Raw genomic sequence first — 26,802 nt, 5'->3', positions numbered from 1 at the left:
CCGTTAAGCTTCCCATGGATGAGACGATTGGTCTCCCTGGTGGTAATGTTGCATTTTTATGAATTTTGGGTAGATGATAAAAAGTGGGCGTTACAGGATTTGTTGTTCGCAAAAACAGATACTCTTCCAAGTCTAACATTGTTAAGTCGTGCCATTTCTTGATAATAGAGTGCAGTTTTTTAATACTCTCTAGGTAATTGTCTTTTGTGGTTAATTCATAGCAATCAGCATCTTGTAATTGTCTTAGAGCTTCATTCACATACTGGTCACGAGGTATTAAAACGATGTTGCCCCCTTTGTCCGAGGGTTTAATAATCATGGTGGTATCCTCTTGTAGATTTTTTACAGCTTCTTTCTGTGCAAGAGTCAGATTCTGTTCCGTTTTGCAATTTCCTGCTTTCGCTCTTAATTTGATTAGGTCTTTAATTACCCCTTCAGAGAAAACGTCAATGGCGTCCATCGGCATTTGAGGTAGAAATTGGGAAGGTTGTTTGAGGCCACTCGTTGGTGCTTCTTGTATCACATCGCTTGCTTCAATCCTTTGCGTTGAAGTCGTATGTGTCGGTATTTCTTCTAAGGTTCCCTCTTTCCTTAGATTTTCTAGCACTTCCAAGGTGGTTAGGTCGTTTACCGTCAATAGATCAGTGTCTTTATGCTGAGTTTTTAGGAGTCTTGCTTCCTGTTTTGTCGGTTTTAGTTTAAAGAATTTGTGTAATTTCAACTTGCGCACTAGTTTGAAAATATCAATCCTTGTTTGCGTATATTCCAAACGGGTTCGTGGACAGAAAGACAGTCCCAGTTTCAGAACTGTTTCTTCTGTTGAAGTCAGAATTCTAGGAGTTAAGTTGATGATAGTTAGTTGGTCAGTTTCTTCTACCATCGCCCTCCTCTTTTGGCTCGTGTTGCACGAGGGGTTTGATTCCTTGTTTTTCCTCTTCCAGCCCCCCCTTCTGGTTTGTTTTCTTTTTCGGGGGGCTTGCTTTTGCCTCCTCTTAGCCACGTCTGGCGTATGATGTTGAACTCCAATTGAAAAGGAGTAGTATGTTCACCAGAGGAGCCGGCTGCTTCATCCTCGGAGAACTCGTTTTCCGTAACGTCTGATTCTGAAGTTTCCACTTGAACTGTTGTTTCCGGAGGTGTGGTTTTCCTTTTTTGAACTTCTTTCCTGGATTGATCGAATTTCTTTGCGAAAGTTAACACTCTCCCTGAGGCATAGTCTCTTTCATCTCGCTGAAACTTCTCCTGTTTACGCTGTTTGATCTTCGTTTCATAAGCAGAGAGTCTTCTTTTCATCGCTGCTCGTAATAAATCCAGTCGAATACTAAATATTGCATAATTATGGTCCAATGAATAGTTGTGTCCGACACTTATCATGGGGTCATAAATCGCCTGATACAGGCGGATTGCCGATCCACGGCTTTATAACTAAAAGATTGTACTGTGAAACATATCCAATGTGATAAATTTATTGCACTTGCATTGATGAAATGTTTTAATATACTTTGAAAAACATTCATTGTTTAAAATTTCACAGCTTAAATCGATAATTATATATTCATTTATGTTTGTATCTGAACTATTATCTTTTGACCCCTCAAAGATGGCGCCCAAACATTTCGGACCGCTGTTCCCTCTGACCTCCTCTATGTCTAATTTTGAGTGATGTATATAAGATGTAGCTCACAATGAATTTAGCAACAACACTGAGGAAGGACTAGCTCCGAAACGCGTCTGTTGTTTACTCCTTTGAAATAAACGAGGCTGCCGTACTGCTTACCCGTGAGTGCTTGATTCTTTTTTGGGAACTTGAAGGAGTCATGGAGCGTCGATAGTAATTGCGGGGCACCTCCGCATTCAAAGCACCCGCCTTCAGTGTGCCGCGCTTCCAAGGTGCAGTGGAGCAGGATATTTTTAAGCGCTGGCACCGTTTCAAGACCGAAGGAACGATCCACGGAGAAAATAACCGGCATACCCAAGGCGAACCATCAAGAGCGACAAGGTAAGCCTTGCATATGCAATTGGGGCGCCGGTTTTTCTGAAATCATAATTGAAGCTAGGCGAAGGGAAGGCAGTGGCAGCCTCATTTTCAACAGGAGTATTACGACAAACACTATGGAGATGTTTAACGAGGCAGACCGGAGGGAAGCGGCAACGGGCATTTTTAAAAAGAAAATGCCGGACACTGATACAACATCCACAACGGAAGTAGGGGATATTCACAACACGTTGCAATCACAATTTACAAAGTTGGAAAGGCTATATGAAAGAGAAATACGTAAGTGGTGGGAGGCCACATCCCTACAGAATTACATTGAAGTTGAGAGAGTACCGAGGGGGTTACGCGTTTACACGGTACCGTCTTACGAGAATCCTGATCCACTTCTCCTTGAGGCATGGGCACTACATACAGCCGCATTCTGCAAAGGCACGCTAGAACTATTGGTCAAGTTCGCTTGGAGCGATAGAGAAAAGGCTCTGAAAAACATCAAAGAATTAGAAATGGAAATTAACAAGGAAACTGATAAAAATCGACTGGATTTATTACGAGCAGCGATGAAAAGAAGACTCTCTGCTTATGAAACGAAGATCAAACAGCGTAAACAGGAGAAGTTTCAGCGAGATGAAAGAGACTATGCCTCAGGGAGAGTGTTAACTTTCGCAAAGAAATTCGATCAATCCAGGAAAGAAGTTCAAAAAAGGAAAACCACACCTCCGGAAACAACAGTTCAAGTGGAAACTTCAGAATCAGACGTTACGGAAAACGAGTTCTCCGAGGATGAAGCAGCCGGCTCCTCTGGTGAACATACTACTCCTTTTCAATTGGAGTTCAACATCATACGCCAGACGTGGCTAAGAGGAGGCAAAAGCAAGCCCCCCGAAAAAGAAAACAAACCAGAAGGGGGGGCTGGAAGAGGAAAAACAAGGAATCAAACCCCTCGTGCAACACGAGCCAAAAGAGGAGGGCGATGGTAGAAGAAACTGACCAACTAACTATCATCAACTTAACTCCTAGAATTCTGACTTCAACAGAAGAAACAGTTCTGAAACTGGGACTGTCTTTCTGTCCACGAACCCGTTTGGAATATACGCAAACAAGGATTGATATTTTCAAACTAGTGCGCAAGTTGAAATTACACAAATTCTTTAAACTAAAACCGACAAAACAGGAAGCAAGACTCCTAAAAACTCAGCATAAAGACACTGATCTATTGACGGTAAACGACCTAACCACCTTGGAAGTGCTAGAAAATCTAAGGAAAGAGGGAACCTTAGAAGAAATACCGACACATACGACTTCAACGCAAAGGATTGAAGCAAGCGATGTGATACAAGAAGCACCAACGAGTGGCCTCAAACAACCTTCCCAATTTCTACCTCAAATGCCGATGGACGCCATTGACGTTTTCTCTGAAGGGGTAATTAAAGACCTAATCAAATTAAGAGCGAAAGCAGGAAATTGCAAAACGGAACAGAATCTGACTCTTGCACAGAAAGAAGCTGTAAAAAATCTACAAGAGGATACCACCATGATTATTAAACCCTCGGACAAAGGGGGCAACATCGTTTTAATACCTCGTGACCAGTATGTGAATGAAGCTCTAAGACAATTACAAGATGCTGATTGCTATGAATTAACCACAAAAGACAATTACCTAGAGAGTATTAAAAAACTGCACTCTATTATCAAGAAATGGCACGACTTAACAATGTTGGACTTGGAAGAGTATCTGTTTTTGCGAACAACAAATCCTGTAACGCCCACTTTTTATCATCTACCCAAAATTCATAAAAATGCAACATTACCACCAGGGAGACCAATCGTCTCATCCATGGGAAGCTTAACGGAAAACCTATCTAGGTTTTTAGATCACTTTCTCTTCGAATTTGTATTGAGACTGCCGTCTTATATAAAAGACACAACTGATTTCATCCACCAACTTGAAAAAATTGAATGGGACTCATCATTTTGCATGATTGTATTAGACATTACCAGTCTTTATACATGCATCAACCATGATCAAGGACTAAAAGCCATTGAACATTTTCTCAGGAAAAGAGCGCTAAAGTTTGCGACCCATAATAAAATGTTATTGGAACTTATTGAATTCTGTCTTTACAATAACATTTTTCTCTTCCAAGGAGAATACTTTAGACAGATCTCCGGAACCGCGATGGGCACCTGCTTCGCCCCCAGCTACGCGAATCTATTCGTGGGCTGGTGGGAGGAGCAGGTGGTCTGGAGCGTTGAAAATTCAGATTGGACAAAGGAGATTGTATCTTGGCATCGATATATCGATGACCTTTTTATAATCTGGAGAGGTTCCATGGACAAAGCAAATGATTTTATTCAACATCTCAATGAAAATACTGTGAATCTACACTTCTCAGGGGAGATTAGTTTAGTGGCAGTAAACTATCTAGATTTGAAGGTAGAAGTAAAATCAGGGAAATTAACAACTGACCTTTATCGCAAACCCACAGCAGGGAACAGTACCCTTCATGCCTCTAGCGCACATCCTGAAAAACTGAAGAACAGCATTCCATACGGCGAGCTCCTTAGATTAAAACGAAACTGCTCAAGAAATTGTGATTTTGAAAAAGCAGCAGAGAGCAGCCTCAAACGTTTTGAGATGAGAGGTTACAATACAAATCTCTTAGAGAACACTCTTGAACGAGTTAGAAAAATACCTAGAGAACAAACTTTACAAACGAAACAAACTGAGAAAGACATGGAAGGCCAATTTCGGCTTATTACAACCTATTCTAGTGACACATTGAAGTTGAGGTCTATCCTCAGAAAACACTGGCATGTATTAAAAACTGATCCTATTATTGGGTCGGATGTTCCAATGACTCCCCAAATTACATACAGAAAAGCCCGATCGTTGAAAGATAATTTGGTGCACAGCCATCTAGATTCTATTTCCCGCAAATTGGGCACTTTAAAAGAAATGAAGGGCTTTTTTCCCTGTGGGAAGTGTAAAGCCTGCGCCTTTAGCAAAAGAGTATTTCACTACAATGTTAAAGGCTTACCTAAAGAAAGAGTCATCTCGAAATTTCTGACTTGCCAAACACCATACGTGGTATACTGCTTGAAATGCCCATGCGGACTTATGTATGTGGGAAGTACTGTGAATAATGTTAAATTCAGAATTTTGGAACACATGCGGGCAATAGCGAAAAAAGATTTCACTTACCCCGTAGCGAGACACTTCGCCATAAAACATAATAGTAACAGGGATTTGCTGCAGTTTTTTGCGATTGATTGTGTCTTGGCACATGTCAGAGGAGGGGACAGAGTAGCAAGATTGAGGCGACTGGAGTCAAGATATATAATTGATCTCCAAACGAAGACCCCATATGGGTTGAATTCAGGAGAAGAACTGATTGTACATCTAGGGACCTAGATAATAGATACTCCAGGAGCAACTGCTACTCAGAAACACTTGACCTATTAATCATCAACTGTAATCTTGAATATGACCCAATGTGTGTTAGTTGAATAAGCTGTCTAGCATTGACTGATAAAATATGTGTCACATTTTCTTTCTTCTGTTCTTGTTTTTCCCTCACCTTTTTCTTTTCTTTTTCTCTTTCCTCGCACCATTCCTCCTTTCTTGAAATTGGTTTTTATCATTTGACCAGCTATGCCGATACACGGCAAAATACTAAATATTGCATAATTATGGTCCAATGAATAGTTGTGTCCGACACTTATCATGGGGTCATAAATCGCCTGATACAGGCGGATTGCCGATCCACGGCTTTATAACTAAAAGATTGTACTGTGAAACATATCCAATGTGATAAATTTATTGCACTTGCATTGATGAAATGTTTTAATATACTTTGAAAAACATTAATTGTTTAAAATTTCACAGCTTAAATCGATAATTATATATTCATTTATGTTTGTATCTGAACTATTATCTTTTGACCCCTCAAAGATGGCGCCCAAACATTTCGGACCGCTGTTCCCTCTGACCTCCTCTATGTCTAATTTTGAGTGATGTATATAAGATGTAGCTCACAATGAATTTAGCAACAACACTGAGGAAGGACTAGCTCCGAAACGCGTCTGTTGTTTACTCCTTTGAAATAAACGAGGCTGCCGTACTGCTTACCCGTGAGTGCTTGATTCTTTTTTGGGAACTTGAAGGAGTCATGGAGCGTCGATAGTAATTGCGGGGCACCTCCGCATTCAAAGCACCCGCCTTCAGTGTGCCGCGCTTCCAAGGTGCAGTGGAGCAGGATATATATATATATATATATATATATACCAATTCCAAAGTTATGCCAGTTGTCAAAGACGCCACACATCGGGTGAGTATAACCAACGATTTCTTTATTTGCAGGAAGCAGCATCGCAACCAAGCCCCAGCCAACACGATGTTTTCCTCAAGCCCAACGCGTTTCATGCTAAACACTTCCTCAGGGGCTGAAAAATCAAAAGTCAATGGTGAGGCATTTTTGGCGGCAACATTTATATTCAGATCACCTCGCCTCAGTGGGCGTGGCCGAAAGCAACGGCCTCCTGGTAATCGTAGTGCTCGTCATATTTCTTGAGTAAGCAGCATCACACATTGCTCGAAATTTTGCAAGTATTTCCAAGTGGATTGTGGCCAGGCAGAGTCACTAATGCCGCTTGCTTTCCTGAAATAATGGCACCCAAGCCATAGGCAAGTTCGCCGGTTGACGAACTCGCTGGGATGCCTCGCAGCACCAGGGCAATCTTCGGCGGCTCAGGCACCAAGCCGCTAAACAACAATTCCAAAGTTATGCCTGTTGTCAAAGACGCCACACATCGGGTGAGTATAACCAACGATTTCTTTATTTGCAGGAAGCAGCATCGCAACCAAGCCCCAGCCAACACGATGTTTTCCTCAAGACCAACGCGTTTCATGCTAAACACTTCCTCAGGGGCTGAAAAATCAAAAGTCAATGGTGAGGCATTTTTGGCGGCAACATTTATATTCAGATCACCTCGCCTCAGTGGGTGTGGCCGAAAGCAACGGCCTCCTGGTAATCGTAGTGCTCGCCATATTTCTTGAGTAAGCAGCATCACACATTGCTCGAAATTTTGCAAATATTTCCAAGTGGATTGTGGCCAGGCAGAGTCACTAATGCCGCTTACTTTCCTGAAATAATGGCACCCAAGCCATAGGCAAGTTCGCCGGTTGACGATCTTGCTGGGATGCCTCGCAGCACCAGGGCAATCTTCGGCGGCTCAGGCACCAAGCCGCTAAATGTTGTCAAAGACGCCACACATCGGGTGAGTATAACCAACGATTTCTTAATTTGCAGGAAGCAGCATCGCAACCAAGCCCCAGCCAACACGATGTTTTCCTCAAGCCCAACGCGTTTCATGCTAAACACTTCCTCAGGGGCTGAAAAATCAAAAGTCAATGGTGAGGCATTTTTGGCGGCAACATTTATATTCAGATCACCTCGCCTCAGTGGGCGTGGCCGAAAGCAACGGCCTCCTGGTAATCGTAGTGCTCGTCATATTTCTTGAGTAAGCAGCATCACACATTGCTCGAAATTTTGCAAGTATTTCCAAGTGGATTGTGGCCAGGCAGAGTCACTAATGCCGCTTGCTTTCCTGAAATAATGGCACCCAAGCCATAGGCAAGTTCGCCGGTTGACGAACTCGCTGGGATGCCTCGCAGCACCAGGGCAATCTTCGGCGGCTCAGGCACCAAGCCGCTAAACAACAATTCCAAAGTTATGCCTGTTGTCAAAGACGCCACACATCAGGTGAGTATAACCAACGATTTTTTTATTTGCAGGAAGCAGCATCGCAACCAAGCCCCAGCCAACACGATGTTTTCCTCAAGCCCAACGTGTTTCATGCTAAACACTTCCTCAGGGGCTGAAAAATCAAAAGTCAATGGTGAGGCATTTTTGGCGGCAACATTTATATTCAGATCACCTCGCCTCAGTGGGCGTGGCCGAAAGCAATGGCCTCCTGGTAATCGTAGTGCTCGTCATATTTCTTGAGTAAGCAGCATCACACATTGCTCGAAATTTTGCAAGTATTTCCAAGTGGATTGTGGCCAGGCAGAGTCACTAATGCCGCTTGCTTTCCTGAAATAATGCCACCCAAGCCATACGCAAGTTCGCCGGTTGACGAACTCGCTGGGATGCCTCGCAGCACCAGGGCAATCTTCGGCGGCTCAGGCACCAAGCCGCTAAACAACAATTCCAAAGTTATGCCTGTTGTCAAAGACGCCACACATCGGGTGAGTATAACCAACGATTTCTTTATTTGCAGGAAGCAGCATCGCATCCAAGCCCTAGCCAACACGATGTTTTCCTCAAGCCCAACGCGTTTCATGCTAAACACTTCCTCAGGGGCTGAAAAATCAAAAGTCAATGGTGAGGCATTTTTGGCGGCAACATTTATATTCAGATCACCTCGCCTCAGTGGGCGTGGCCGAAAGCAACGGCCTCCTGGTAATCGTAGTGCTCGTCATATTTCTTGAGTAAGCAGCATCACACATTGCTCGAAATTTTGCAAGTATTTCCAAGTGGATTGTGGCCAGGCAGAGTCACTAATGCCGCTTGCTTTCCTGAAATAATGGCACCCAAGCCATAGGCAAGTTCGCCGGTTGACAGAGGGTGTATATCCAGAGGAACAGAAGCAGGTGAAGCTGCCGCCGCAGACGAAGTGCTCGGCGGAGCTGCCGATGATGTGCTCGGCGGAGCTGCTGCGAATGTGCTCGGCTGAGCTGCTGGAGGGTTTTCTCTAACAGCTCGAGCATAAGCCACAGGATGCACATCTCTAACGTGCCTGATCATAGTGAAGATAGTAAAAGAGTATTTCTTTTTAGGATCTCCTATTGATAAGACACCATTACAAATAGTGCAGGTGACTTTTGGAGCATTCAACTTCTTCTGCCCCTCTGGAAAAGTGAAAAATTGCCATATAAAAGAGTTTTTCTGTTTCCTCTGTCTCTGTGGCACAAGGGTCTCCTGCTCACTCCCAGAAGATGACTGCTGCTCTGCCATTCTCAAGTACTGGAGTACTGGAAAAGCTGCTCAGCTCCTTTTCCCAGGGAATCAGAAGTAATAATGAGGGGACTGGGTGTGGTGTTGGAAGTTTCTGGAACTGAAACTACTATAAACCAATGAAAACTGTTGTTTCTTAATCACATGACCTGAAACTACTATAAACAAATGAAAAGTGTTGTTTCTAAATCACATGACCTGCCGTGCGCGCACGGTGCGCACACGTTGCGTGCACGGAGCACGCGCGCATGCGCGTACGCGCACGGAGCACGCATGCATGCGCACGGAGCACGCATGCATACGCGCATGCGCGCATGCGTGTACGGAGCATGCGTGTACGGAGCACGCATGACGTACGCATGCACATGTGGATCATGTACGCATGCGCACACGGAGCACGTACGCATGCGCGCACGGTCAAAAACACTTTAAAAAAAAAAAATTGTAAAAGTGTTTAGAAGTTTATAGAAGATATTAACTATGCTGTTCAACTCTATCCAAATTAAAAGAAGAAAAAAACGGAGCTATTCCATATTACAGGATAAAGTTAATCTATAACTATATATATAGGTAGCTTATTGTAAAATAAATATTTAAAAAATATAATAATACATTCATAAATTAGCATTTAAAAAACCTTGCAAATTCACTTAAAAAACCATAGGTTTCACACACGTTATAGTTTGGAATTAGCATTTAAAAAACCTTGCAAATTCACTGAAAAAACCATAGGTTTCACACACGTTATAGTTAGGAATTAGCATTTAAAAAACCTTGCAAATTCACTGAAAAAACCATAGGTTTCACACATGTTATAGTTAGCTGGACATTTCACTCATAAAAAACCAATGAAATTCCCCCGTTATAGTTAGTTCAGCTAACTATAACTCGCGCGCCCGCAATCCACTGCTGATGACGTCACATATTACATCACTGTTCCCGCATCGCTGGAGTAAGTTGCCTGTACCTGCTGAGCCTGTCATTGCTGGAGGGGCAGCGCTAACGGATTGCTGAATCCGTGGGAATTGGAGAGGTGCCGCCGGACTGGACTGCAGGTCCCAGGAGCCCGTGAGGCACGCAGGTGTGTAGCGGCCCGCCCTCCCGCCCACAGCCCACATAAATTACCTCGCGGAACCCGCTGGCGCGGGTCCCGCATCGCTGGAGTAAGTTGCCTGTACCTGCTGAGCCTGTCATTGCTGGAGGGGCAGCGCTAATGGATTGCTGAATCCGTGGGAATTGGAGAGGTGCCGCCGGACTGGACTGCAGGTCCCAGGAGCCCGTGAGGCACGCAGGTGTGTAGCGGCCCGCCCTCCCGCCCACAGTCCTGAACGCCTATTGGCTCGTGTGCAGGCCAAATAACAACGGTTCACGCAGAGCGGGACGCGACGCGGGACGCCCTGGACTAAGCCCGGACAAAGGGCGGACAGTCTGAGATAGTCCGGGACAGGAGCGGGTAGGAGGGGGCCATTATCTTTGGTTATTTATCGTATGCTGATTATCAGTGTGTCATTCTGTGCATAGCACTATTGGTTCTGCCAAAAGTTGCTATTTGCAATGCCCAAAGCTAAACCAACGGCTGCGTTGTCCACTATGGATAACTATCTAGTAAAGATGGTGGATAAAATTAATCAGGAAAGGAGAAAGTCCCTAGGACGATCGGGGCCACAAAGTATAGGTCCTTCTTCCCCACTGAGCTAGCATCTCAGTCAACCTCCATCCTCAATGTTAGTGTTCATACGAATCTATTGGACAGCCCCATTTTGGTTGACCTCAATGATACCACAGGTGAGACCACTGACATTATTACGCCCATCAATGAAGTAGCATCAGACGTAGAATTGTCTTTAGATCCAAAATCCCCAATTGCGCAGGCCCCCAGGACACAAAGATCAATACGTTCCTGCAGGACTAACAGTAAAACCAATCAGCCCAAACGTGGGGGGAATCGCCCTGTTAAAAGAACTGACCCCTCAATGCCCAATATTCAGCATGACCCAATTAAGTTACAGGATGGCCCCACGATCAGTTTGGATAAGGGGCAACTAGATTTTTTGCTTAATGCTCTAGAGGCTAAGCTTGACCTCCTTGTTAAACCCCTATTGACCAAACTTGCTACAATTACTGATGAAGTAACCAGACTGGGTGGTTTAGTGGATACCCTCTTAAGTACAGTAAGCACCGTAAAGGCAGTATCTGCCGTTGATAAAGAGTTGGTATCCGATGTGGCGTCCTCCAATCTCCACATATCTGACACAATGACGATCGAGAGCAGTAATGTTAGCTCTGAGAACGATAGTGTAGCAATCCCTGTTGTACCTAATCCCCTTTTGCAGATGCCGGTCCAAGCTAAATCAACCTTTAACTCAGTATTGAGGAAAAAGATTGGCCCCAACTTAAGTCATAACAGTTTTAGCAGCCCTCAGCCGGATTTACCACCGTCCTGTGCACCATTTGTAGCAGTATTAACTAATGTCCCCCCATCAAATACGTCCGGAAGCAACCACGGCTTTGTTGAATCACATTCATCTTTAAAGAACAAAACCGTGGATTGGCTCCATAGGCAGTGCGGTTTTCCAGTTGCACTTTCGGGGGATATTCTGAGCACTAGAAGAACGAATTGGGTGGGGAAATCACCCAAGACTTGTGGAGGGGATTGTATAGTTATTAACTTCCGAAACCCCCAACTCACCTCCACTGTGCTGATTAAAGCTGCTTCTCTTCCCACACGGGATGAAGGAATATCCTTACGCCCCTTGGGGTTCTTTTACAGAGATTTCGATATTCAACCAGATGCTGAGCGTTATCAGGGGAGGTTTAGTGGCCTGAATATGTGCGATGGCCCTACCATCCCCACGTTTAACAGATTTCAGCCTCTGAGTGGCCTTGACTGTAATGATTGACTGGGGCTACCTTCGGTGGTCCCTGGGTCTGCGATTGTCTCTATGGGAAGGGGAAATTGTAGTCCGATCAGTGGGGCTTATGAATCAGTAGAGACCACTGGTCTAAAAGACCCCAATGTTAATTTAATTGATGTCTCAGTGGACAGCAGAACTGTAAGACCGATCATTAGTGTTGGGGACAGGATTGATCAAATTACACCTACCATATTAGACAACAGAGGCCGGTGCTCTATTGTATGTTGGAATGTTGCTGGCCTTTCACAAAAGGATACCTGTCTAGGATGGTTTGATTTTATTAATAATTTTAGTATTATCTGTTTTCAGGAAACCTGGAGTCTGGTACCCATTAATTATTCAGGTTTTGTTTCTTACCACTTGCCGGCTGTGGCTTCCACTTCGGGCAGAGCAAAGGGTGGGCTTTTGACTCTGATCTCTGTAGAGGTGCCATGTAACCATTGGGGCCCACTCTCAGATTTTATGGCTTTCTCAGGAGCTGGGTAGAAATATCCTTTTAATTAACTTTTACAATAATGTATTTGACAACACCAGACATGAGGTAGTTTTTGCTTTAGAGTCCGCTTTGGCAGATATAGTAACGGGTAACAATGTTATGTTTGATTTTATTTGGTTAGGGGATTTTAACACCGTTGTTTGTCCATCTCCTGTCCATAGGGCCTGTGGTTTTGTTAATTGTTGGGGGGAGGGTGTCTGTCACTTTCCCCACAACACCTATGGAGAATCATTAAACAAAATCCTGGTGACCTATGATACGGAACTGTTGGAGAACCTGACGGGTGACTCTGGTGAAATCATCCCCACATTTACGGGCCGGAATGCAAATACTGTGATTGATTTCATTTGCATTTCATCCAGCCTTAACCAGTGGTGTACGGCCCCTCTGATAGTGGATAACCTTATTAGCGATCACAATTGTCTAACTATGGAGGCCGTACTATGGAAGGCGAAAAGGGGCCCTAAACCTAACATAATTGCTAATATTGAACCCCATCGTTCCAATGGCACTAGAATCAGGTGGAAAGGGGACAAAGCAGATACCTTGTCCAACTCCATTATCAATAGTTGTTTAAATGATATTTCCGTTATTTTAGAGAGTAAAGAATCGATGGATGTAACTATCCGTAAGTTTATTAATATTAACACCATCATTGATGCTAAATTTACAGTGTTCTTAAAAGGCAAATCATGCAGGCTAAGGGGATGGTTCGACCATGCCAGTACTAATGCACTTAAGGGTCTCAAGGAGGCACTTGCTGCTAAACCCAGACATAAATCTGGTAAGGGAATTTAGAGCCACCTATCGGTCTGCAATTAATAATAGGAAGGCCGAATTAAGGCAAGACGCCTGGGACAAGTTAGATCAAGCGGCTGAAACCTCAGATTCCTCTCTTTTCTGGGCTACTGTTAATCGTCCATTTCTTAAAAATGAGGAGATGCCTGAGTTGACTGCTAACGTTAGCGTAGAAAGCTGGGTCTCCCATTTTTCCATGATTTTCGAGTCGAATAAAACCCCGGATGTAGAGCGAGATGACTGGTCTGCCATTCCCCTAGATATATCCAGTACTGAGGTTCAGGATAGTATCTCTGCCAGCAAGGGAGGTAAGGCCCAGGGGCCGGACGGGGTGCCCATTGATGTCTACAAAAAAGAACCTGAGATCTGGGGCCCGTTATTAACAATCGTGTTTAATGCAGCAGTCTGCCTCGGCGTCCCACCCTCATGGGAGGAATCTATCATAGTACCAATATACAAGAAGGGGGAGAGAAGTGATGCCAAGAACTATCGCCCAATCTCCCTTCTTGATTCCTACGTGAAAATTATGAGTAGGGTGCTCTTGGTTAGACTCGAAGAATGGGCTGATTCTAATAACATCCTGGCCGACTCTCAATATGGTTTCAGGAAGGGACGGGGAACAGTAGAACAGTGCCTCAACCTTGAACTCCTAATAGGGAAATATACGAAGGCCAAAAAAGGATCTCTTTTTCTCTGCTTTGCAGATTTGAGCAGTGCCTTCGATATGGTGAATCATAAGATTTTATGGGAGAAACTCCTGGAAATGGGAGCACCAGAGGGCATTGTTCATTTCTTGGCCCGGCTCTATGCCAATCTTAGATCGAGCGTACGTTATGGCTCGGCTGGGGAATGTACCCCTAAGTTCCCTATTAGACGTGGTATCAGGCAGGGATGTGTACTCGCCCCCCTGCTTTTTACACTTTTTATTAACGAGGTTGATTCGGTCTTAAAGACTGTAGCGGCTGATACCCCTAAAACCCCTGATTTCCATATTCCTGTTTTACTTTATGCAGACGATGCCGTTATTTTATCTAGGACTCCCATCGGTCTGCAACGTCTAATGGACAGATTCTCTCTGTTCATTAAGGACAGGAAGTTGAAGATCAATAAATCAAAAACCTTTGTCATGGAGTGTGGCAATAGTTGTAAGAAACCACATTCTTTTTTCATTGAAGGACAAAAGGTTTTAACTGTGGACACTTTCAACTACCTAGGTATCACCTTTTCTAAATTAGGTAGCTGGCCCAATGAGATCAATTATGTAAGGGGTAGAATGGCGAAAAGTGCCCACGGGGTGTTTCAGTTTGCTTCTAAATTAGGGGATAAACGGCTCATGGATATGCTGAAAATCTACCAAATGAGGTGCCTTTCTATTACTCTCTATGGTGCCGGTATATGGGGGCACGCACCGAGTAGTAGTCTTCAAGTGGAGGAAAATATCTTTCTTAAAAGACTTTTAAGTCTACCCACTTCGGCTTCTACCGACCTGGTGCATAGGGAGTTTGAAATTCAACATCTCTCAGACCATGTAGCCCTTAGACCGCTTATGCTTTGGCGTGCAATATGGATAAAGGAAGAGACCTCTTTAAATAGAGCCATTATTGAAGATTGTCTCTCCACCGATAAGCATTTATCGATTCCATGGGTAAAATTTGTTTCTGATAGTTTTTCTGAAATTTATGATCTTAATGTATTAGAGGATCATTATGCCGCCTCTTGTTTGACCAAAAATGAGTTGAAATCTACTTTTATGAACCACAGGGATGAGAAGCGAGGGAGGACCAGTGGTAATTTAACAACCTGTCGTTTTTATGGAAGTTTTAGTGAAACGACAGGGTTTCAACCGTACTTGAGTTTTGTTTCAAGACCCTCCCATCGATTTGTTCTGACAAGACTCCGTTTTGGCATTGTTCATCATCTGGTCGCATTCCCAAGCACTAGGAAACATCCAATTGGTCCTTGCCCATGTGACAATATTACTGTACAAAGCACTATGCACTTTTTACTGTTTTGTTCATTTTACGGGAATATCCGATCAGCTTTTTTAAAACCTGTTTTTAGGAAATATGGAGTTAGGACTGTAAAAGACACTATGAAACTGTTATTTAACCCGTCACCTGATGTCTGTTTTTTCACTGCCACTTTTCTTCTACGGGCTATTAAAGCAAGGCCAAATCTGTCATTTTAAAACTGTTTTAAAGTACTTTTATATGTTTGATTGTTAAAATGATGAAGTTGTTTTTATGTATGTACGTGCTTTTATGGACTTTGTTTTTAAGCTCCGAATAAAGCCTTATGAACTGAACTGAACTACATCACTCATGACATGGTCAGTGACATCACTCATGACATCACTGATGACATCTCAAATGACATCACTGATGACGTCAAGTATATGATAAATTACCACATCTTCTCACACCCTAATATAGCCTTTGATACACCAACTCAAAATGTAAGAGTTCCATTCTCAAAACCATACATACTGCAATACCAATAACTACATACCCACTTATTAACTCTCTGTCTGCATACACCTCCACTCATTCACCTGTACAGTCACTCATACTTACAGTCACTCCATACAATACTATCATATGCATTTATACACCTATATAGACACTCACACACTACCAATCATCCATAGAGGTACTCTCACAGCTACTCAGTCATGCAAATAATCACACTCCCATTTACTCACCTATGCGGTTATACACACTCAAGTTCACTTACTCATAAAAATAGTATCATATTCTTACGCTCTTATAGAATCATTGATACAAGCACACACTCATCCATACAGTCAGTCTCACAATTACACACTCTCACATCTACCCACTTATATACTCTTACACGCATATATACTGCCTTTCACATATATAGTTAGTCACAAATGTACCACTGAGATATACATTCAATCCCTAACACACCCATACATACACTCACTCAACCATACAGTCCATCACAGATGCACTCTTAAAACCATGCACCCATAGAATCACCCACTCACACATCTATGCATAGAGTCACACACACCCTACCCACACAAACACTCAGGAACCCATACAGATACTGAGACAAGCAATCAATAACTCATATAGACACTTATATAGGTATTCACAAAACCATGCCGCCACTTATACACCAACATACAGACACATACAAACATTTACACAGTTTAGTCACTAGTCTGCAGTAAGATAGATTTAATGACTCACTTATAGAGTCAGTTACGCGCCACAGAAAATCATCCATTTACACACCTGTACACCCACTCATTCTTCAACAGGCTTTTCCCTGTATATCTTAAACATATTAAAATTGTTCAGAAACACATACTCAATGGATGATGTCATCAGTGATGTCATTTGAGATGTCATGAGTGATGTCATGAGTGATGTCACTGACCATGTCATGAGTGATGTAATATGTGACGTCATCAGCAGTGGATTGCGGGCGCGCGAGTTATAGTTAGCTGAACTAACTATAACGAGGGAATTTTATTGTTTTTTTACGAGCGAAATGTCCAGCTAACTATAACATGTGTGAAACCTATGTTTTTTTTTTTTAGTGAATATATATATACATATAGATAGATATAGATAGATATAGATAGATAGATAGATAGATAGATATATTGGGTTTTTTCATGTTCGTTCCTCTAGGACTCATGTTTGAGCCCCATTCAACCACACCCGGGCGCTGTGGCCAAACACAACCCAAAATAATATTTTCTTTTTTTTTTTACCCCTTTGGCGGGAGAATGCACTATATTTTTAAAGCACAATTTTTGCTTCTGAATCAGAATTACGTATTGAAATCTGTCTCGCTATATGGAGGAGTCAAATTAAAGCATTTTACCTACAGCCATGATTTATGGGCCCCACAGCATAGAGAATATAAATATGGGTGACCAGTGGAAACTCACAGTGTGAGTGTCACCTTGAAAGAATAAATTGCACACTTATCAGATAGTGTAAGGGCACCAATGTATGAGCACAGATGGGCCTGCATGGAATTTCCTTCCCTGTATCTTTTGGAACTGATCTTGCCTTGCCCATATATTCAGGGAATGTGATGTTGCTGAGAGTGGTACCCATTGATAAACATGAGTTTCCCGACTTTACAACTAATTTTCCAGATCCTGGATTCATATTCCTACATGCCCAGTGTTGCACCCTAGGAGCATAAACAACCAACTTGTGCTACTGGCCCTAAGGACTCATGGAAGATCTGAGGTGGCTATATAAAAAGATCTAGTTGCCTGTAACTCGCTTACCTTATGACCCTGATGTCATCAGGGACTGTCCTTGGAAAGTTCAAGAAGGGGAAACTTCCTGCCTTTTGATAGAGGGAACCCAGGCGTGAAAATCCTAAATTCAACAAGAAATAAATGTGTCCATGGGGATTGGCGGGACTGGCATTAGTCATCACTGGAACCCTAAGAAGTGGGTTTGCTCTCACTTTGCCAGCTGTCTGGCCAGAGGAGAAGCTAAGCTACTGCTGCAGAAACATCAATGTCTGGAGAGGACAAATGAGAGCAGCTCATCACATAATCTATTTGTTTTCCACAGGAGGACTGAGAGAATTGGCCACAAGTGTGACATTCTTTTGAATGCTCTTTGGCCTCTTACCATATTTGCTGCCTGATGTCTATCGGACTCCCTATCTGCTGGTGTACCACTGAACATACCACCAGCAAATCAAATTGCTGTCTATACACCAAAGGCTTTAAAACAAGTACTATTGTTCTTACTACTGTTTTGCTCTAAAGAGGGACAGGGGGGTTTGGGTTTGCTCCTTGGAACCCAAGCTATTCATCGATTTGCTTGGTTGGAGATGTGGAGCTCATAGCAAGACATTTTCACTCAACCTACTTTGCTACTATTTCCCCAATCTTCCTTTCACTTTGGCCCTACATATATTGCCACATTTGCTTCTTTTCAACTGCAACGACTTCCATCTTGTGTACACAATTATGGCCTCTTTTTGGGAAAGGAAATGCACTCCTATAGAGGGAAAATACATACATGATTGCACTGTGCATTTTCTTACTTGCTATACTTGTTATTCTTCTCTTATAGTATGATTAAACGGTTTATCTGTTCCCTTGGTTTGTTTTCCTGTTCTATACACAGGAAGAGGGATATTGTGCCTGAAGTTCTCCTCACTCCTTAATATCAGCCTGACCTCTCGCCTATTCGCAGCCCTTTCTCTTTATGCTAGTGAAGTGGACTCCCATACACCCCACTCAAGATTGAGATCATTGAACTAAAGCTCATTGGTTTATTACATTTTCTCCTATACCTTTCCACATGTGCCCAAAAATTACGCCAACTTCTGAGTTATGCTCATTGCATAATTTAGCATAATTTTATGTATTTTCGCTCAATTATACTACAGCAAATTATGCTCACCCCTGCCATTTATTCCGGAGATAAGTGGCTGTTTACCTAGACACCACTTGCTGCAGAGAGTATCATGTTCACAGGCTATGTCTGCTTCAGCAATATGACAATACATGGCCCGATTCACAGAACCAGTCTGAGGCAAAATCCTAGACTTACTACTCACGGTATTCAGAGAATGCACTTACGACTGTCCTAAGTTTACGTCCGCACTCGGGCCGGAATACCCACAGTGCATCAGACATAGTCAATTAACACCAGATTGTGGGTATTCTGGCCCGGAAGCGGAGATTCAGGCCCGATGGTGCAAATTCTGCTCCGGGTGTGGAGCTTCCGCTCTGGGTGTGGAAATTCCAGCACGAGTGCGGACGTAAACTGAGGACAGTCGTAAGTGCATTCTCTCAAAACCATGAGTAGTCAGTTTAGGATTTTGTTTCAGTCTGGTTCTGTGAATCGGGCCATCAGATAATAAAAGTACTTGGAATGTGGAACCATGGAGAGTCGTTTCCACAACCGACCAGCAAACTACCTAGTTCTTGTAGCTTTCAGTCACCTCCATCATCAGCCTCATACACCAAACAGCATCCTTTTGCCTCAGACATAACCCTGATGAAGCCTTGCATTGGAAGCAAAAGCGATTGGTTTGTTCATGCCCATCTATACCTCAGTATAGAGATTTCTTGGCGACGCTTTTTTGCAAGTAGTTTCAGTATTTCCTTTATCGCAATGGCATGCTGCAAACCAGAGCCATGTCTGTGGATGCCTTTTTTGAGATTTCTTTTGTTCCTGGAGCAGGAAAGTACTACTGTTGCATTGATCTGGGAAAACATTTCAAGAAAATTGATCACCTATCACCACGAAGGTCGGGGATTCAACAAATTATGGAGAGTAAACCTTTGTGGCTCCTTAATCTCTCTGATGAGGTCATCTAAAGCAATGAGAGCACTCATCTGACAAAAGCACAAATGTACTTCTTCACAAAAGCAAGAATCTGGTAAAGGAATCAGTTTTTAGGTCTACACAACCACAAGACATACTTTTGATATATTTCTGATCTCTTTATTCAAAGGGTGGAGGTGTAGATGCAGTAAGAATTAACATTTTTTACCCAGTGGCGTAGCTAGATGTACTTCTGCCTTGAGCAGCCCTTAAGTTTGCTGCCCGGGTGCCGGTAAGAGTGGGGGGGGGGGGTTGGCGGGTGACGGGCGACTTGCTCCGGGGTGGGGGTTGGCAGCTGGCAGACATGACTCCCGCCGCACCCAAAAAACAGTGCTGCCCGGTGCGGACAATCCCCCCGCCCTTCCCTAGCTAAGCCACTTTTTTTACCCCTCAAGCCGGCCTTCATTAAGGTTTAGGAACATAGACTTTTCAGCTGTTCATTCAGATGGTAGTCTTTCAAGAGCTGAGCATGTAAAGTAGTCAAGCATGTTACTGTCATGTGAAAGACCATGAGTCTGACATTGTTTCATAGGCTGGTTGAGCTAAGGTTGTAAGGATTTTTGTGAAAATCTCATGAGCTTTGTGAAGTTGTACAAATATGCAAATTGCATGAACTGCGAAGAAAAAAATCCTGCACCTGTATGGGTAAACAACAATTTTACCCACAACATTTTCTCCACAGAAATGTTAATACAGGAAAATTCTTCAGAAATATATCTTGCACGGATATTGATGCAGACGTAAAGTTTGTCCAAGTACACAATTCAAAACCTCAAACAGTTGTGAAGAGGCTCGTCCACACTAATATTTCATGGCAAATTATATTTATGGGTATGCTATTTCACATCGCATCAACAACGGCCTGGTTGGGGGCCCAGGACCAGATCTAGCTAGAGTTTGGACTTAGTGTGAATTGCATGTTACATTCCATTGCTTGAACATTTTGTAACTGAAGGGTAAATGGGCAGGTTATACTCTACTAAGGTGATGTGAACAGTGTAATTCCCCACACCAGACACCGCCTGACAATATGCTACTTAATATTCTTCCAAGAGCACATGCCAGGCCCATCTGGGACACACATCTGTTTCTGGTCCTGGTCGCTGACTTCTGGCTGAAGATCATTCCAGTGATCAAGAACACAATAGTTCTTTTCGGAATCTTCCCTGTACCTGGAAATCTAGGAAATAAATGCAAAAATATATCACTGTCCTGCTTCATCAAAGTACATTAGCACAAGTTGTGATACTGTTTAGCCATTCACTCTTAATACCTATTGCAGATTAGCCTTAAAACACATTTATTATCCAACTATATAATTGCCCATTCTACAGAAAATATTATTCAAAATCTTAGCAATTAGGATACACAGGGTCTTTGCTAAAATAATATGCAGCCTATCAGCCATGTTCCCATTTTAAAGATACTTATTTATTAACTAAATCTGCTGTACTCAACGTATAGTCTTAGCCCCATCCATGGCCTCTCAATCCTGTCCTGTCACCCCCCTCCTGCCCCTCCCTTCTCCCACTCCTCTTCCTCTCTTTATCCCCATAACCTGATCTTTATGCGCCTCCATCTCCCTTCTCCGCTCTACCTCCCTTAACCTCCTCTCTCCTACCCTGACCTGTCATCCCTTTCTCTATCCCTCTTCCATCTCCTCATACACTTTCTCTCCACCTTCACCTCCTCCTTGACTTCACACCATCACCTGGCCTTTAAACCCACCTCCCACCCACTCCCCAATATTCTTCTCCTTCCACGTGCTCCCCTACCGCACTCTCTCTATGGCGCGCCCTCTCACACCCGGCCCCCTCTCCTGGCCTCCCACCCTCCGCCCCCTTCCAATCCACTCCCCACTTTCCACTGCTCTCCGGTCCCTCTTCTCTGTCCCTGTCTGCTCTCTCCCCTCTGTCCCTTTTCCCCAATCCCTGTTTCCACACCACTGGAACTCTTTAACTGTACTGGACACAGTTTCAAATTGTATTGATTTTTGTGTTATTTTCCTCCAGTCCCAGTCCCTTCTCTCTGTGTCCGCTCCCATTCCCCTCTCTTCCCCCTCTCGCACTACCCCACTACTGGAGGATGAAACTAGATGATTAAAAGAATAAAAGGTTTTTTTTAGGACAGCATGTTTCTGGTAGAAAAGTTACTATGCAATCTAAAGCTGCCTTTATGGACTCAGTAAAAATAGTTTTTTCCTAAGAAAATTGTTAATGTCTTCTTAAGTTGAATGGATGCATTACCATCCACTTGTATTAGCACCTGAAAATAAAAGAGCCATTATTACAAAGTACCAGATATAGCGCCATTTTTTATGTCTTTTACAAACACTGTAATTATTGGTCTGACTAGACATCAAAACTGTTTGGCAGATATTTAGCCACTGCTTTTTTTTTTTTAAAATACAAAACGTGGCCTTTGTCTGAGTACAAATTTCTCACTTTATGATAGTAGCTGTTTGGTGTATTTATTAGGGGTGGGCAATAAATTCTGCTGCACCATTGGAGTTTGCGGAGTTTGACACCCTCTGCATTACGCTTGTAACATTAAGTTTGAGAGCAAGAATTTGCATCTCTTAGCGTAATTTGGAAGGCTTGCCCAATAAAAGCAACACATTCTGCTAGTAACCAAATGATTTCTCGAAGGATGATCAAAATAAGTATGTAAATGCATTATAATATTTGTATTTTCAATTGGAGTTTCATAGAACCACTTTCCAAAATTCTTAACTGCTCTAACATTCAATACCATATGTATGCCGATGACACTCAATTGTATTTGAGAATTTCCATGCCAGATGACATAAAAACTCTAAACTGTGTGCTGCAAAAAACTCAAAAATGGTTAACTCATAATCATCTTTTGCTTAATCTCAAGACAGAATTCCTCCTGATTGCCCCCCACAATCACTCTGCACCTAGTCAAGTCTGGTTCAAACAACTCACAGCTCTTAACTGCATCCCTCATGTTGTTGACTGTGCAAGATCTTTAGGCATAACTCTGGACAAATGCAAGATTACATCAGTGCAACTACAAGGGGAGCCAATCATCTGCTAAACGTATTAAGGGAAATCAAGCCATTCTTGCCTCATGAGGACATTCAGTCTGCGGTCCAATCCCTAGTTAGCTCACGCTTGAAGTATGGAATGGCAACCCTAGCTGGGTTACCTAAAGCTATATTGGCAACTCTAAGAGCCACTCCGAACTCTGTGACCAGACTCATCACTGGTTCCTGAAAACATGACCACATCACACCAGACCTAATTCAACTAAACTGGCTATCTATTGAAGCAAGGATCTGTTGCGAGATTGCCTGCCTGATGCACAAAGTTATTCACTACAACACCCCTGTTTACCTGGCAAAAAAACTTGAACTATCGGGTTCGAATCGGACCCTAAAAAGCTCTAACACCCTACTGTTGAAACCTCCCACAACGCAAAACCTGTCCCAAACCATGTGCAGATCTAACCCACCAACATACTCTACATCCACTCCCTGCTGCTCAAAGAGGAAGTCATCCTCCTATTGTATTGAGCAGCAATCATTCAGTCAGATGGAGTAGCAATGGTCAGACCACAACACTAACATCAACCACTTTCTCAACCATAATTAATCAGCCTCCAGCAAAAATAACACATTAGTAGAAAATTGCATCTATTTTAGATTACATAGAAGAAGAGTTGTGTCAAATAGTAGGCCTTTGTGACTTAGGGATGATGTCAAACATTGGAGGTTACTACCATTATCACTGCTTGGTCAAGCGGCCCTGTATAAAATGCTAGCACTGCCACGATTCCTCTACCTACTCCGAAACTGCCCATACTATGTCCCTGACTCCTATTTTAATAGTGTTGAGACGGAGGTCCATACATTACTATGGGATGGAGGGACACCGCGGATTGCCTTAGAGAAACTAACGAAGGGGTGGTTTGACGGAGGCATCGCACTCCCAGACATACGGCTTTATTATTGGGCATCACAATTGGTAGCGGTTAACCATTGGCTATACAGTCTTCCGACGAACCCGGCATACAGGTTAGAGTGGTATCAGATCGGACAAGAGGGGTATCTGGGAGCCCTATATACCAGACCCCGCAAAGGGAGATATCTCCCAGATACCCCTTTTGTTCTGATCTGATACTGCTCTAACCTGTATGCTGGGTTCGTCGGAAGCGACGCCGCTATGGTCCTCTCAACAATTGGGCTGCTTTGCTATCACGCGGGGTTTGACAGATGGGACACCATAGGAATATCTACTATTGGCAATCTCCTAAAGAAGGGCAAGATACTTACCTTTAAGGACTTACAAGTTCAATATGAATTGGCACCAGGTGAGATGTTTCGGTACCTACAAATTCATCATGCGCTTAACACAGCTCTCACAGATCTGACAATCATACCTGATGCGTCCCCCTTGGAGGATCGACTCTTATCAGAACCTCTCCTGACCAAGGTCATCTCCCTTACATACTGTATGTTATGTAATAATACACCAGACCCCTTTCACATTCTCAGGGACAAATAGCACACAGACTTGGGACAGATCGAGGTGGAAGACTGGCAAACCGCCCTGATGTTCCCAAGGGAGGCGGCCATAAACCACCGTTTTCGGGTTGATCCACCTACAAGTCTTACATAGGACATACCTCACAGGTGTGACATTAGCTATGATAGGGACCAGGCAAGATGCACTTTGCCTGCGTGGATGTAACCAAGCGGCCACATGTTATCATATACTATGGGATTGCCCCCTGATTCGACACTTATGGGAAAGGTCCACAGAAAAGATGCGGGATGCACTAGGGAAACAAATCGCTTTAACACCATCACTGGGGATTCTGAACATATGGGGTGCGACCGATCTCACCAACGTAGAGCAACAGTTCACCACCCTGGGATACACATTAGTGAAAAGAGCCATTGCTATAAAATGGGGGGCAGCAGATCACCCACTGATAATAGGATGGGTGGCGGAGATGGATAGATGTATGGTTGCCGAATAGGAGGTTTATAAATCCAGAGGCTGTCCTAAAAAGTGGAACAAAAAATTGGGAGCGTGGAAAGCATATCGGGGAGAAATGTGCACCTCACCTACAGTAGAAACAGAACTACGGAACCATAATGTCTGATTGCAATATTGCACACAACATTGTTTATTTTCAATTCTGTAAAGAAATGTGTACCGATGTGACTCTGCAAGTGCCGAACATTCAATTATTAATAAAAGTATTATTGAAAAAAAAAAAAAATAGTAGGCCTTTAAATTTGAGTGTACATGAATATGTCCCTCTTCACTGCTTTTTACCATGCATCCGCAGACAGACTTATGTTTGCATCAGTAATCACATTAGTAAGCCGGAGAATCAGGTTCTGGTCTCAGAGATAGTAGACAAAGTAATCTTAATCCTTAAGACCTTGAATGACAACATTATCGCCTTCGTTCTACTTCTGTTCTTCGCCAAAGATCACATCTTGCTGAAGGATCTATTTTCCCTTCTGAAGCACAACCTTTACACGAACTGGTAAGGTAGCAAATTGTGTCTTAAATCAAAAATCACATATAGTTTAGCATGTTCTTGGAGATAAACCATCTCCTCTAATTTATAAATAGATATATGAGCTGATAATTGTGCCATTAAGAATCAACATTTATGTAACTAATGTATACGTATTCAAGAAAGTAAATTGCACCCAGAGTAAGGGAGGAGCCATGGCTTAAGCTTAGGTTTAAGATGCATTCTATAGAGGGGAACAGGTTACCGATGAGCCAGCAGTACTTGCTAAGTCAGGTAAAAATGTGAAGCTTATTCAACGGATCAATAATAAACAATTAAATATTATGTCCTCTGTCTTTTCATGAACCCTACTGGCCCCAGGATATTTTGGCATCACTAATTCTTCAACGTTTCCAGCTTATTATGAATGACTGTTGAGTAGTTTGGTATCAGTTTGTGACTGTGCATGTGTCTGTGGCTTCTTCAATTTTTGCTACCTGCTCTTCTAAAGGTAGACATATGTGATGATTCGTGCTTGCTGGTGCACTGTTCTTCCTTGTCTTCTCACATTGAGCCCTTATTAGGTTGTAAACAGTGCCTAGGATATGATTGTCAATGGGTTCAATGTACATCATCTCAGCACTAGTGGCACCTGTGTTTGATGTTAGACTATCTGTAGTAGTACCTGTATAAGCTGTGTCTTTCAAAGGAGCAAGGGTATTTGCAGATAGATCCCATGATGACATATCGGCCAAATGTGCCAAAGCGAGTAGTTAGTGCCTATGCCCAACCCCAATTCAGCCTCTGTTTCAATTCTATATCAGATAGTAAAAAAAGGACAGGTCTTCACTAGCCTTAATAAAGATATCAGATTGAAAAGTAGCACGATCTAGTAAAACAGGTGCTATCTGAGATACATGTGAAGCTACAGATAAAGAGGACTACATCCGATGTTTAGTAGCTGAGATCTCCCTAGATAAAGAGCCCAAGCATGGGATGTACTTGGAATGGATGGAGAAAGATGAAATTGCCTCAGAATCTAAGTGATACTTTTTCTAGGCGCTATGTTCTGCCCAGGCACCGGAGTTCCTTTAAGAGTGACAAAGTGTTGATGGTGTTAGTAGTATTAGAAGTGATAGCTGTAGCCACAGAGTTTTGTTTAGTTATCATCACATTAGTAAAATTGCCTAACTGTTGGTAAGAGATATAGCCTTACGAGTGCCAGCAAGATTTATAGTGCTAAGCCCACTAATTCCTTTGTTCTTAGTCTTAGATAGACTTTTTGACCCTGTACAAAGTAGTGGAGGATTCTGTGTATTCAGCTGCAGGAGTGGATGATGCAAGCTTGCTCCCCCACCCAAGAGTGCCCACAGAAATAGTTTGTAGGGCAGCTCACCATGGAGTCCATAGCTGAACATGTTTGCATAAGAGCCATCTGCTTGAGACTGGTCAATGCCTCAGCCCCACCCATCCTTCATCTCAGTACTCATTCTGCCATCTGGAGGCAGACTCAAATGCAAAAGCAAAATCAGAAGTTATTACTAGTGGGGGGTAAACAAAAATACTAAGTACCTTGTCTACCACAACAGTGTTGTGAACAACCTCCTGTGCAGGGAGATCAGACAGTGAAATGCCATTAAATGCACCCGTAATGGCTGCTGCAGATGCGCCTTATTGTGTATCAGAGTGGTATCTTTAAAGAATCTCCATGATAACACATTATTTAACCAATGAA

General features: G+C 43.0%; 2 protein-coding genes across 7 annotated transcripts in view; both read right to left on the bottom strand.

Annotated features, from left to right (window-relative positions):
* Window positions 1–26,802, bottom strand: part of LOC146796821 (metalloproteinase inhibitor 4-like) — a 334,973-nt gene that overhangs the window by 186,297 nt on the left and 121,874 nt on the right. The gene's annotated exons all lie outside the window — the stretch shown is intronic.
* The window catches only part of LOC146796820 (metalloproteinase inhibitor 4-like), a 129,013-nt gene continuing 121,881 nt past the window's right edge, over window positions 19,671–26,802 (bottom strand). For all 6 annotated transcript variants that reach the window (XM_085629549.1, XM_085629548.1, XM_085629545.1 and 3 more), the window contains one exon: window positions 19,671–20,748. In XM_085629549.1, coding sequence (XP_085485675.1) covers window positions 20,602–20,748 — 147 coding nt within the window. In that variant the 3' untranslated portion in view covers window positions 19,671–20,601. The remainder of the gene's footprint in view (window positions 20,749–26,802) is intronic.

This window comes from Triturus cristatus, chromosome 10 (genome assembly GCF_964204655.1).
Source record: "Triturus cristatus chromosome 10, aTriCri1.1, whole genome shotgun sequence".
In the NCBI taxonomy this organism is placed as follows: Eukaryota; Metazoa; Chordata; class Amphibia; order Caudata; family Salamandridae; genus Triturus; species Triturus cristatus.
The sequence above is the reverse complement of the archived record's forward strand: the minus strand, read 5'-3'. Positions and strand labels throughout refer to the sequence as shown.